At 39.7% G+C, this 15,180-nt stretch overlaps 1 protein-coding gene across 1 annotated transcript in view; it reads left to right on the plus strand.

The window, feature by feature from the left end:
* The window catches only part of OCA2 (oculocutaneous albinism II), a 285,385-nt gene that overhangs the window by 139,303 nt on the left and 130,902 nt on the right, over positions 1-15,180 (plus strand). Inside the window, exons 17-18 of the mRNA XM_010852989.1 lie at positions 2,440-2,497; positions 4,828-4,936. Coding sequence (XP_010851291.1) covers positions 2,440-2,497; positions 4,828-4,936 — 167 coding nt within the window. The remainder of the gene's footprint in view (positions 1-2,439; positions 2,498-4,827; positions 4,937-15,180) is intronic.

A 15,180-nucleotide genomic window follows, 5' to 3' on the forward strand; every position in this document is an offset into this window, starting at 1 on the left:
CCAATGCAAGAAAGTGAAAAGTGAAAGTGAAGTCGCTCAGTCGTGTCCAACTCTTCTCGACCCCATGGACTGTAGCCCACCAGGCTCCTCCGTCCATGGGATTTTCCAGGCAAGAGTACTGGAGTGGGGTGCCATTGCCTTCTCCGAACCCTCACTTAGCTCTCTGGAATGTGTGCTGATATTAGTCCCAGTTTAAGGATGAGAAAACTGAGGGTCAGAAAATTTGAGCAACTTGCCCAGGGTTATACATCCAGAAAAGAGTGATGTCTGGGATTGAGTTCACATGCCTGTCATATTTCAGACCTAACACGTTGCATAACAAGAATAAAAAAAACAATTTAACAAAGTAATCTAATGAAATGTTCTCCCAGTAGCTTATTTTCAGGGAGCTCAAAGAATACCTAAGTCTTAATTCATTTCTTGGAGTTTGTTTGTTTGGCCTTGCCAAGTGTCACATGGAATCTTAGTTCCTCAGCCAGGGATCGAACCTTTGCCCCTGAATTGGAAGCATGGAGTCCTAACTACTGGACCACGAGTGAAATCCCTTGAATTTATTTTTAATCAAAGCTGAGATCTAATGGGTAACAATGAGGTGCTGAATCTTTCCTCCTCACTTGGATGACATGCTGAGTTCCAGCCTGTCTTTACTCTGGAAGTACTGCCAAGAAGTGCAAAAGCCTGCCCCCCCCCCCCCCCGCCCCCTCAGGAATGTAGAAGCAGTCCTGCAGCAGGATCAGGTATTGGGTGGAGATGCGGTCTGTCACAGCAAGGGGTACTGAGTCCTTGTGAAGGTAGTGAGAATGATCTTACAGGTGGCAATTTGGTGAGACCAGCCCTGTGTTCCCAGAGAGTAGGCAAGAGTCTGAGGACAGGAGCTGGGCACAGTGCCAAGACCAACCTCTGGGGGTCATCTAGAGTGGCTGCAGCTGAGTCTGGGTATTGGGGTGAGAATTCCACAGGTGAGTATGTGGAGATTCACTCTGTCCAGAGATGAAGCCCAGGGAGAAGCTCTGTCTCAGCATCCTTAGTTCTATCTCAGCCCAGAACCTCGTGGCACTGGAGAAGCAGGACCTGGTGTCTCCAGTTTACAGGAAGGTCCTGAGTTGCCGACTGGGGACAGAGTAACCAACTTCAGCAACAGGCATAGATCTTAAAAGGAAAACCTTTGTAAATTAAAGATGCAGCAGTAAGTTTTTCTGAATGTATTAAATCTCCTGACCTTCAATTTCTTCACGCTCCTTCTGACATGGGCATTAAACATAGTCAGTGTATCTCAGGGTTAAAATGGGAAGAGACACGTGGATTCAGAGATTCATCAAGTTTCCATCAACTCATCCTATTTTGATCACAGAAAGGGAAACTGAGGCGGAGAGACTGCAGTGGCCTTTCTAAGGCCTCACAGTCACTGAGAAGCAAATAGTAACGAGGGTGATCTAAGTCATGTACTAGCTCTACAGGTCTTATTTCTACATTTTATTTTTAAAATTTCCTTAGAGCCATTCACTTGGGTCAGCTGTGATTTCCTCTAGGGTCTGTACTGGCTGCGTGGCCAACCTCCATTAATATTATGACATGTGAGAGCTCATGAAGACTAAATTCGCCCCCACAAATCTTTTTCCTAATTGATGAGGGAGGAAATAAAGCAGAAAAATAAGTTGATAGGAAAGGTTAAAAAAGAAAGGCAAGTGGGAACAAATAGAAGTGACTGAAATAGAAATGGAGATAAGGTGGGTACCATGACTAGAGGGGAGGGCAACAGACATAAGTGCTTCAAGGTATATTTCCAATTGATAGAAATCACCACTAAAGCAAGTGGCACTTCTTTTACTGTTTTCTCCTTTAATTAAATTATAACACAGCCTCATTTTGAAAAAAATTCAGAAAATTCAGAAGTAAAAAGAGATGACTTACTGTCTCATTCCCTGTCACTTCAGTTGTGTCCAACTCTGTGTGACCCTATGGACTGTACCTGCTAGGCTCCTCTGTCCATGGGGATTCTCCAAGCAAGAACACTGAAGTGTGTTGCCATGTCCTTCTCCAGGGGATTGTCCCGACCCAGGGATCAAACCCAGGTGTCCTGCATTACAGGTGGATTCTTTTCCATCTGAGCCATTACGGAAACCTGCCTATTTACATTTAGGCCAGTATTCTGATGTTTCCTGTGCTGTACTCATACATACCTCATTGAACAGTCTGGTCATTGCATGTGTTACTTTTCTTGGGAATGTTTTGAGTGAGCATCTTTCCTAGTCCATGAACCCAGCCCTACTGGGTGCCCTATATGACAAGAGCTGCCCCATTCTATGGCTGCACCTGGTGTCATGCAGTGGACAGCGTCCAGGCCAGGGGATCATTCTGTGTGCTACTGCTGACTGCCATCCTGCCAGCCTCACTGCTCAATGACAGCAGGAAAATGATGTCTGCACTTTTCTCTTTTAGACAGATCTCACAGGAAGATAAAAATTGGGAGACCAATATCCAGGAGCTACAGAGAAAGGTATTATGGTTTCTTTTCTTAGGGATTTCTTGAAGAACAGAGTAAATTCCTTTTCTTTGCTTCATGTGAAGTTGCAACTGAAAGTCACCTCTCTTTTATTCCTGTAATAGTACATAAGACAGCTATTTCTTTGAATTAATGGGAAAGATAATTTTCCAGACATGGTAAGCTCATTTTGTCCAGGAATTGAAAAGTTAAACTTCTTGTATTTTCTTTAAGATAGGGCAACACTTTCTGTGGTTAATGTGGATGTAGGGAAGGTTGACTGGATCTTGGCTCCACCTGACCTTGAAAAGCAAGTCTGTGGTTCCCACTGTGCAGGTTAAGAGGTGGAAGCCAAGACAAGAGAGGTGTGGTGCTTGAGACAGAACACCTCTGGGGGTAGAAATGGAGTGTATGTCTTCTGTCGTACAGCTCTGACTTGGGGAAGCAAATGTTATTTTGAGTTCTTTTGTCATTTTCCTGCCTTGGTGGAATTTCTCAACCCACCTGAGGACACACAGTGCCCTAAGAGAGCTCTGCCCAAGATCTGATGGAAGTAATTTGTAATATCTTCATGAAATTTCAAATCCAGGTGGCTTGTTTCCTAGGGAGAGGTAAAATATCCACCCCCTAGTTATGATAGGAGCATTTGATCCTTTGCTAAACAAAATTTAAACGTTGGGACCTGTGGCTAACATGTTCCTTGAGTCTCTCCTCCCATCATTTGTCCTACTCAGATGGTCAGGATTAGGGAAGGCAGGTGTGGCTGTGACACTTTTCTTGCCTCAGGTTTAAACAGACCCTGTGTGGTTCTGGCCACAAGTTAGGGATGAGACTACCTCTGTGCATACCTGGTGAACAAGGACTGGAGAGCTACCCTCATTGTTTCTCAAACTTTTCATTCTGATGACCCCAGATAATCAAATGGTAAAATTTGATTGATATCCAAAAATAACAAAGCAAAAACTTTTGATTATCTTATACCAGCTGAATGACACTGACTTCCCTGATCCCTTATTTCTGGCATTGGAGTTGGCATGGTAATACCCAGTTTCTATGGTTAGCTTGGCCCAGTGAGATGCCAGGCTCCTTTCCTCCTGATTCTGCATCACAGACTGATTTAGCAAGATTGGCTTCCTTGGAGGGTGAATGGAAAGATGAGTGGGGGCCAGCCAAACTGCAAATCTTGGCAGTAGGTGGGGAAGGAAGATAGTGGCTCCCAAGGCAACCCCTAAGCCCATGACCAGGGGGCCAGGATCTGCTGCCAAAGCCACTGTGACACAGAGGGATATGCTTATGATTTTTGTGGCAGCAGCTTTAACTGTGTGACCACAGGAAATCAAGAGAGGAAATCTCTCTCTGTCTCTATCTATACCCATACTTACACTCAAGTCTGTGTCTGTCCTTGTCCATGTCTATACCCTTGTTATACTCATTTCTGTGTCTATGTATATCTCTGTATCTTTATCTGTGCCCATATCTTATGCATAGCTCTGTCTGTATCTACCTATACCAAGATCTGTATTGATAACCTTATTTATATTTACATCTAGACTTGGATATCCTAGGCATAGACCAACAAACAGAGGTGCTGCTGGGACCACACTGAAGAAAATACACAGTGCAGTTGTTGGTTCACACAGTGAAGTGTGATTCACATTGGGACCTGGTTAGATGTGTCTTGTGTACAAGCATCTGTGTCTGCTTGTTGGGACCTTACTCCCTGCCCCAGTTCTACACAGCCATGGCCCTCAGAACACAGAGCGCTTTGGGAACCTTGCCCTGTCTTGCCCTCTGGCTCAGGCTCACTGGAAGGAGGTCTTCAATTCCAAACCTAATGAAGGTGCTACAGTGCACTTCCCCTTACCCACTGAATGCTGGGAGCAGGATCCATATGTGTCATTTGGTGACTAGGGGACTGCTAAGTGCATTCATCAGTAGTGGGGCTTTGCATAATAAACAGAAAGGTGAACTCTTGAAGGGCCAAGTCTTTGCAGGTTATGTGTTGGCTCCCCAGTGGCTTTATCTCATCTAATGCTGGCAGTGGGGCTGGGAACAGCTTAGCATCTCTGTGTCATGTTGAAAAATCTATTTAGTCATGTGTCATATAAAAGGGTTTTACTATATTTTAAATTTATTGTGTTAATTGTTCATAGATTTTGACTTCAAGATTCTGTAATGTGGCAGTCTTGAATCTGTACCCATGAATTTATAATCTTTCAAGTTCAAGATGTTTTATATTTCATCATAAGGAGAAATTTGTAGTGATTCGAATCATGTAGGGTTGTGGACACATTGCAGAAATTAGGTTGCATTGAGTACATGAGTTGTGTTTTCCTCTCTTACAGCACAGGATATCAGATAAGATTCTGCTCGCCAAATGCCTGACAGTGTTGGTATTTGTTATCTTCATGTTTTTTCTCAATTCATTTGTCCCTGGTGTTCATCTTGATCTTGGTGAGTCTAATTTTTTTGCTTAGCTTTTGTTGATGGGCTTTTCAAGTGATATCACAATCTGGAAGGTTTCAAAGCTTGTTTCCAGACATTGGTGAGGGCTGAGAGGGACAGTTTTCTGGAGGAGAGGAAGAGGAGGAGGAAAGTAGAGAGAGACATCTTAGTGCCATGGGTCCTCAGCTCCTCTAGGTTGAACATTAGAAGGGATAGAGAGCAAGGTAGATAGCATCATCTCTATCATACTTAATTGGATCTGATCTTCAAATTGTTACCTCAGAAGCACCTCCAGAAAAGATAAGAGGTTATTTCAGCAAGGCCACAGTCCTGCAGATTGTACAACCCAATCTGATGATTAGATTAGAGACTGTTAGTGAAAGGGCCAGAGAATTATAAGAAGTCTACACTGGTCCTTCTTCTTACTCGCAGGTTCATCCATTTTCCCTGTGCATCAGAACTCTGATCTCCCACCTGCTCCTGTGAGTTTCTCTTCTCTTGCTTTCACAATCCTATGGCTCTTACTTTGTACTTTCTTAAGGTCTAGGTTGCATGGCCCATCTCCACCTGACACATGGCCATCTTGCAGAATGAACTCACCAGATATCTTGTTTACCCTGACATTCTTCCACTGTTCATCAACGTTTTTCATGCTTCTTAGATCTTTCTAATTGATTTAATAGTTATCTCTATTGCTTATTGTATCTTTATTTAAAACAAAATAAAACCATTTCCAAAACTCACCTCAAATAAAATTTTTACCTATGGCTTTCCTTCAAAAATTAGCTCTTCTAAAATGTTTTTATAAAATTTAATTTACTACAACATTTGAAGAATATAACTTCTGTAGAAAGCAAGAACTCTTAACTGTGTAAAATAGATGAATATCATGGGAAGACTTAGTTATTCAAACCACAGCATTGCTCCTTTGGTTCTTGGCTACCACTAAGACTCTCTAAATCTCTAAAGATTAGACAAATACTACAAAACTGGTAGTTTGTGGGCAGGATTCCATTAGCTAATTCTTTAGGTGTTCACAGATTATTTTGTTTCTTTTCCTTTTTTCTTCATGTTTGCAAAATTTACTAGGCTTGAAGGAAAGTTATTGTCTCGGCTACAGAAGCTTTCAAATTTAAACAGGTTGTAAAACTCTATTTAAACTTTACTGTCATACCTTCAATTGTTTTCTTACAATTTTTAATTAAAGTATAGTTGAATTACAATGTTATGTTACTGCTGTAGAGCAAAGTGACTCAATTTTACATATATATATATATATATATAGTTTTTTTCATATTATTTTCCATTATGGTTTTTCACAGGATATTGAATATCATTCCCTGGGCAATACAGTAGGGCATTGTTTTGTTTCTAATTTTGTTTGAGATCCCATTTTAAAAGAACATATCATGTATTTTAAAGACTGAAAAAATATATTGAAATTTGCATGCAATTTTGTTAACATTTGACAGTGGTATAAATAACAATACTTTAAAAACTTAGTCACATCTTTTACCATATCTATGAGGTTGAAGGGTTTATTTTGTTTCTGCTTTTAAATCTTGTGTTTTTGGATTGTGGATAAATTATTTTATCTGGGGATTCTAGAATACATAATCTGTATATTTGCATGTTCGCTGAAATAGGAAAGAGGTTGACCTGGAGAAAAGTTTGATTAGCAAATATTTAAAATGGAATACAGTTTTCTTAGAGCTTCAGTAACTCTCTTGATGGGAACAGAGGCAAAATTAATATAGGATCTTCCCAGGGCTTCAGTGGACAGATCATTTGTCCTTGGTGAAGTGCTGTATTGAACATGACATGCTGGGTAAGTTGAAGCATAATACAATGTAATGCCATGTAACATGATGTGCTATCACATTTCACAGTGTATATCATGTAACATGTGACATAATATAACACAGTGTGATGCCACATGACAAGATGGTATCACATAAGGTGTACCATGTAACACAGTGTGATATCACATAATACAATGTGGTGTCATATAACACTGTGTCATGTCATGTAATAAAACATGACATCTTATAACACATTCCTTTATTTAAACATCATAACCTAAACTCAACAGTGATTATCATTCTCTTTTTCTCACTAATTTTATTTTTTAAATTATCATAGAGAAAAATTGATTTTTCTTGTCAAATTCAAAATTCTATGAAATTTAACAAAGATGTATATTTATGTAACTGCCACTATAATCAGAATACAGAATAGTTCTATCACCCCCCCCAAAATTTCTTTGTATTATTCTTTTGTATCACCCTTTGCCTTAATCCTGGTGATTCATCATATGTTCTCTATCACTATATTTTTGTCTTTTGTAGAATGTCATACACACGAACTCAGACAACCTTTGGGACTGACTTTTCTCTTTCATATTCATCCATGTTATTGTGGGTATCAATAATTCTTTCTTTTTGTTGCTCAGTAGTCTTCCATGGTATGGAGATACCAGTTTGTTTATCCACTGGCCCGTTGAAGGACATTTGGGTTGTTTCTAGTTTTTGGTAATTGTGAGTAAAGCTACTTCAAACATACATGTACATGGTTTTGTGTAAACTTAAGTTTTTATTTCTTTTGGGTAATTACCTAAGAGTAGGACTGCTGGATCATATTGTGAGTGTGTGTTTAGCCTTAAAAGCAACTGCTGCACCATTTTCCAGAGTGACTGTAGTACTTTGCACTTTCACAGTAGTGTATGGGAATTACAGCAGCTCTATATCTTCATTAGCAGTCAGAGGAGGTGATGTAGACTACGTCTTAAATCTAGAACTCATGTGTTATTATAATCTTTGTTTACTTCCCTGTCGCCTGGTATCCCCTACCCCAGCTAGATTCAAGGGTATGGTCCATGCCATCTAAGCTTTTCTCTACTCAGTGCCTTGTGTTAATGCCTGATATACTAGTAGATATAAGATATAGGTTAATAGGATGCATGTACAAACTTCTTATAGATTCCAATTTCATTATTGTGAGAATTTCATGTGTGGTTGAGTCATCCTCGGCTCTCTAGGGAGCAAAAGCCTCTTGTGGGGATCCTTCATTGGGGAAATGATACCAGGGAAGAGATGTAAGGGACAGAGAAGCAGAGTAGTGAAAGGAGTGAGTCAAAACAAGGCTGAATCATTATCTGACCACATTATGGGTCCATAGGATTATCTGAGAATAAATATGAGATGTGTCTCAGGACTGTCCATGGGGCTGTAGCATTACCCATTGGTGCCCATCATCCATTAGTCCAAGTTCTTTCCTATGGAATACCAACTTACAGGTACATGTAGCTAATAAATGCACGAAGGGCATGCAACAGAGGAGCCCCTGCTGGGAAGCAGGTGTTGGTACATGGATTCAGGGGCAGACTTGGTCAGGGTACAGCTAGGTATGAGAGCATATTTACTCTCTGGCCACTGCCACAGACTTCCAGTGAGTGACAGGAGAACCCCAAAGGTATGCAAGAGGTGAACAATAATGAAGAAAGAAAAGCCCATGGTCACAATTCATATGCACCTGGCAAAGAAATAGTTCCCTAATGTGCAAGTATTTTTATCTGTTAAGACATACTGAAATTAATTCCAGATTGCTCAAGCAGTTATGCAGAGACAGGTTCATAGTCTCCACATGAAGTTCTTGGGCACCAGATATGTTTCAAAATTCTGACTTTTTGTTTATATTTTACAAAGCCATGAGCACACACTGAATTGTATATATTAATAACACCTCTGAGGGGTTCAGGGCCGGCACCCTGTCCTTCAAGCGTTAATAATTCTGTAGTGAATCTTGAATATTTTCTACAAATGGGATAAATTATGACCACAAATAGCCTCATTTCAGTTCAAATCAGAATTTGTTGTATGTTGACATAAAATGTAAAAAATTCGCTTTCCCAAACTTTAGTATTCTAAAATCTAAATTCTAAAATTGTGGATAACTGAGTATAAAAACTATAAGAATCAGTGAGCTGGCTTCAAAATTTTACCTTTGTCTTTAAAATTTATAATCTTGATTAACAATTTTCTAGCTCTCCTTCTTTGATAATTAGTTCACAGTATCCCCCTAGGTTTTCTCACAGTAAGTTTGATTCCATTTCATTTCTGGAGATATTCCTGTAACTATTTCCTTGATATTGTTTAAAATTGCTGGTGTTGTCAGTGTCACTCAGAGAAATTTTATTGTCTTTGTTAAAGTATTTTTTAGCTACCAAGGGAATTATTAGAATGATACTGGGGACTTCCTAGCTGTCCAGTGGTTAAGACTCCTCACTTCCAATACAGGAGGTGCAGATTTGATCTCTGATTGGGAAACTAAGATCCCACATGCCATGCGGTGTGGCCAAAAAGAAAGACAAATAAATAAAGTAAAACATAGAAAGGGACTCCAAGGAACAGTGTGCTCCAAGGTGGGGGTGAGGTGGAGAGGGTGGAAGGGAGCAGAGGGAAGCAGACTTAGGAAATGTTTGGAAAATCACTCAGACAAAGGGCATGCTCCAGTCAGCCAAACACTTTATTCTCTTTTAATTTTCTTGTCTTTTTGTTTTGCTCATGGCAGAATGGAGATGATCTCATTAGTTTCCCAAATTATAGGATCTCATTTTCAACCACGTGGAGCAAAAAGTCTATTTTGAATCCCAAATTCCCTGGTGAAGAGTTTGTTTGACCCAGGTTGGGTTTATTTCCTTTCCTAATCCAAAAATTATGACCAGGATAACAAGGAGGCACATAGAAATTATGGCCAATCAATTTAAAAGGAAAGTACAATTGAATATTAAAAAATCTATAAATTAAGTGAAAGAGAATGGATAGAAATCATCAATAGACTCTTCACAAAAGAGAATATTAAAATAACTGAGATTACCAATAAGCATATGAAAAAGTGCTTAACCTTATTAGTCATCAGTAAAATGTGAATCTAAACCACAAAAAGATATGGATATATCCACATCTAAATGGCTAAAATCAAAGTCTGACAGTACCAAATATTAGAGAATGTAGAGCCACAGGAAGTGTCATAAGCTGTTGATAAGACTGTAAATTTGTACAGACTTTTTTTGCTGTTTATTTTATTTTATTTTATTTTTAAACTTTACAATATTGTATTGGTTTTGCCATAGACTTTTGAAAACAATTTGTCACCATCTGTAATACTAAAGTTTAGTAAAGCCCAGAAAGTTTGTTTTTAGTTTTATGCCCAAGAAAAATATGTATGTATGTATAACAAAAGACATGTATTAAAATGTTCATAGCAGCATTATTTATATTAATAATATCCCCAAGCTGGAAGTCATTCACATATCTATCAACTCTAGACCTGATAAAGAAATTGTGGAATAATCATACAATGGAATACTCCACAGAATAAAAATAAATGTATTACTGAAACTGTAACAATGTGACTGAATCTCACAAACATGTTGAACAAAAGAGAAGTCTGATAGAAACTCATATGTAGCATGTGATTCCATGTATGAAGACTCAGAAACAGGCAAATCTACTTCTTGGGGTGTTAGGAATGATGCATTGAAGGGAGAGTATAAGGAATGGAAGGAGATCTAACTGGACTTTTGGTATATTGATAGTGTCCTGTTTCTTGCCCTGCTGGGAGGAGGTTACATTGTTGAGTTCCCTTTGTAATTGAGCTATGTGGTTTATTTAAAATTGATGCACTTTTATGTATGCATGTTATAGTTCAACTAAAATGTTTATAACATAATTTAATGAATATATTCACTGTATCCTTCAGATGGCATACTGAAACTTGGTGGTGGTGGTTTAGTCACTGAGTTGTTTCTGTCTCTTGTGACCCCATGGACCGTAGCCCAGCAGGCTCCTCTATCCATGGAATTTCCCAGGCAAGAATACTGGAGTGGGTTGCTATTTCCTTCTGAGTGAACTCACTATTGGGCAAGATGGAGGAATCCATGAGGGGTACAGTGGTATCCCAGGCCAGTGTTTGTGTGTATATGTGTCTGTGTGTGTGTGAGAGAGAGCATCTTTCTAGGAACTAGAAGGATGTAATGACAAAGCCACCTTGACAAGAGCTGTGTGATCTTCAGTGAAAGGACTCTGTAGGGAATAGTCCAAAATAATGAATGCTGTGAATCCTCATGCCTGGATTCCATCTCCTGCTGGGCCTCCCCTTAGCAGAGCATACCTGGAAACCTGGGTATGACAACCTTTTGATGTAATCTGTGGAGGAAGAGAGCAAGAGAGGATGGAGGAGCATGAAGAGGGGCGGGCAACTCAGCAGGGTCTTGTCCACTTACATTTTCCCATCAGTATTGATTGAAAGCTTAGTTGCAGCAAAATGACTAGAAATAGAATCACTTACTTTTAAATTACCTTTATTTTTTTCAATCTGAATTATTTAAAAACTACTGACACTGTGGAGAAGGAAATGGTAATCCACTCCAGGACTATTGCCTGGAAAACCCCATGGACAGAGGAGCTTGATAGGCTACAGTCCATGGGGTCGCAAAGAGTCGGACACGACTGAGCGGCTTCACTATATGACACTGTAATCGTGGTGTTTCCTAAGCCTGATTGGAAGCCACACAGAAGTTACCAGATGTTGAAATGGAGCCACAAGCTTCATGCTGAGTTTTGACATCAAAGCTGCTGCTGAATGTTTGTGGCCACATCCCTAGATCGAGTAGGGAGAGAGCAGAACTAAGGCCAGATTACCCTGGCTCAAAGCATAGCTCTAGTACTTAGGTTTTTTAATTATTATTTTAAAAATTTATTTGCAGTTGTTTGATGCCCATGGGCACCTGCAGGGTGCCTCAGTGCTCTCTGTAAGGACGCTGAGAGGACTGAATCACCTCATGCAGGCAGAAGTCTTAGAAACAGTGCACCTTCGCTGGATTAAGTGTGATGTGGATGAACAGTTTATGCTGATTGCTAAGTAACTCAGGAAAATACAAGATGATGTAAAATGGCCTTGCTTTTGCTGGATTTTAAAGGGAAACTAGACAGAATAGGACTTTTCTCGTGAGTGGGCACCTTGCAGACTATATGTACAGGTAATGACATGCTCCCTCCTTTTGGTCTCAGGCCCTGTGTGTGTTAGTAGAACTTAACTCCTTGGTGATTCTCCTCATTGTCACCTTCGAGTCTAACTCATCCCATGCTACCTGTCCTGCTTGCCTAACCACCTGCGTACTGGGAGCTCCCTAAGAGCAGCCTTAAGCTTGTACCCTGGAAGCTCAATGCTTGAGTGAATGACAGGTTTAGTGGTAGATTTAAAACTACCCCCTGGACACTCATAGTGTTTATTTTCAACTGAAATTCCTTAATTATATGTGATAAATCTATGTGGTCTATTTTAGGTAGTCAATGGCCAAAACAATTTAGTGATACCTCACCAAAGGAGGCGGACAGGGTGGTTTGTACTCTATACAGTATGCACAGTCCATTCACGAGTTTCTCTGGTTTGAAGGATGAACATGAGGTATGTAACTGTTGAGATATTCTCTAGAGATGCATCCTGAGTGGCTTAAGACTATAGGTTATCTCATCCCAACTTGAGGTAGTGGATTCATCAGAACAGTATTGTTTATGACCAAAGGCACTTGAAAAATGTTCAGAGCCGGACCAGATACAGTATGTTTTTTTAATAAAAGACTACAAGGTTTCAGATAGGACATAGTAAAATTGTATCTCTGAGCACATGAGACAGATCACCTTTTGGGAAGAGGTTTCACTGGTGATTTTAAGTAGTGAAAGCATCTAATTTTGGTTACAAAAGCAAACCTCAATAAATGTTATAGGTTAGAAAGGAAAAAAAAAAAAGAAAAGAAAACTGAGGACATGAGAAGAGTCTACCTTGGTGCAAGGGAAAGACATTCTCACAGACTGGCTGAATTTTGATTTTGCCCCCAACAAGCCATGTGGCCTGAAGAAAACCTGTTAATTATTGGGAGCTTCAGGGTTTCCTCATGAGCAGGGTTGCTACAAGGTGACCAGAATGTCTGTGCCAAGGAGGCTACTTAGTGAATGGTAGAAGTCTTGCTCTGCTCTACTCTGCTCTACTCTGAATCATGTTGCCCAGGGCTTTAGGAACAGGGATAAAGTCACCTACTTAGCTCCTCGTTTTGCACTGAAGCTTGACCCTATAGGAAATTTGAGGGAGAAAGTACAGAACCACTTAGCACAGATTCTGCTTTAAGGAATGGCAGAGCTCTTGATGAAAGATTAATGCCCAAGGAAGGGGTTGATAGAAAAGCAACAGGATAAAGATAGCCCAGGTAAATGTTACTTTTTATCTTTAGCCATCTCTACCCAACCAAATTTTTAATTTTTAGGACTCTCAATGGTACATTGTTAGAATTTGTAGTAGAATGTGAAGCTGGAAATTGTGTTGTTCCCATTAGCAGTCTTATCTTCCAGCATGCTATAAAAGAGATACCACTTCATCCTTTATGACTACCTATCATTGAGGAGCTATCTCTGAGTGAGAACAGAATGTAATGTTACTGACAGTGGCCTGGGGGGACGCATTAGAAAGTGCTGCTTGGATTCCTCAGTGAAGGCAATAATTGCCAATCAGATGTATTTATGTACAGGCAGTTTGATAGGTAGGTGCTCTAGAGAATTTAGAGCAACTTTGTCAGGCAAAGTTGCATACATGGAAAAATCAGGCATTCCAGCTACTTTGCTTAGAAAACTTCAGTGATTTCTTTCTGCAGAATGAGGTCCCACCTCCTTTGGAAAATGATAATGCACTTCCCAATCAGGAAATCTTTCTTTTATTATGGTACAAAATATATATCACAAAGTTTGTCATTTGATCTATTTTAAGAGTACAGTTCAGCAGTGCTAATCACATTCACAATATCATTTAACCATTACCACAGTTTACTTTAAAAATTTTTCATCACCCCAGATAGAAACTTTGTAACCATTAAGCAGTAATTCCTCATTATCTTCCCCTCAGCCCTCAACTCTTGGTACCTTCTAATCTGCCTTTTGTCTCTATGAATTTGTCCATTCTAGATATTTCATATAAGTGGAATCATAACATAATTGTTCTTTTGTGTCTGATTTATCTCAATTAGAATAATGTTTTCGTGGTTCATTGATGCTATCGCATGTATCAAAACTTCATTCTTTTTATGGATAAATAATATTCTGTTTTATGTATATACCATATTTTGTTTATATGTTTAACTGTTGGTGGACATTTGGGTTGTTCCAGATTTTGACTGCTGTGAAGTCCCCAATTTAATTTCCTTTTGAGTATATGCCTGCGAATAGAATTGCTGGGTCATATGTTTAGCTTTTTGACAATCTGGAAAACTATTTCCCACAGCAATTTCACTGGTTTACATTCTCACTAGAAAAATAGAAGGGCTCCAATTTTGCTACCTCCTCTCCGATACTTGCTATTTCTATTTTCTCTGATTGTAACTATCCTAGTAGGTGTAAAATGGTATCACACTATGGCATAGATTTGCATTTTCCTAAAGCCTTTGACTGTGTGGATCACAATAAACTGTGGAAAATTCTGAAAGAGATGGGAATACCAGAGCACCTGACCTGCCTCTTGAGAAACCTATATGCAGGTCAGGAAGCAACAGTTAGAACTGGACATGGAACAACAGACTGGTTCCAAATAGGAAAAGGAGTACGTCAAGGCTGTATATTGTCACCCTGCTTATTTAACTTCTTATGCAGAGTACATCATGAGAAACGCTGGGCTGGAAGAAGCACAAGCTGAAATCGAGATTGCCAGGAGAAATATCAATAACCTCAGATATGCAGATGACACCACCCTTATGGCAGAAGAGGAACTAAAAAGCCTCCTGGTGGAAGTGAAAGAGGAGAGTGAAAAAGTTGGCTTAAAGCTCAACATTCAGAAAATGAAGATCATGGCATCTGGTCCTATCACTTCCTGGGAAATAGATGGGGGAACAGTGAAAACAGTGTCAAACTTTATTTTTCTGGGCTCCAAAATCACTGCAGATGGTGACTGCAGCCATGAAATTAAAAGATGCTTACTCCTTGGAAGGAAAGTTATGACCAACCTAGATAGCATATTCAAAAGCAGAGACATTACTTTGCCAACAAAGGTCCATCCTATGGTTTTTCCTGTGGTCATGTATGGATGTGAGAGTTGGACTGTGAAGAAAGCTGAGTGCTGAAGAATTGATGCTTTTGAACTGTGGTGTTGGAGAAGACTCTTGAGAGTCCCTTGGACTGCAAGGAGATCCAACCAGTCCATTCTAAAGGAGATCA

Source organism: Bison bison, unplaced genomic scaffold (genome assembly GCF_000754665.1).
Source record: "Bison bison bison isolate TAMUID 2011002044 unplaced genomic scaffold, Bison_UMD1.0 scf7180017864320, whole genome shotgun sequence".
NCBI classification, from domain to species: Eukaryota; Metazoa; Chordata; class Mammalia; order Artiodactyla; family Bovidae; genus Bison; species Bison bison.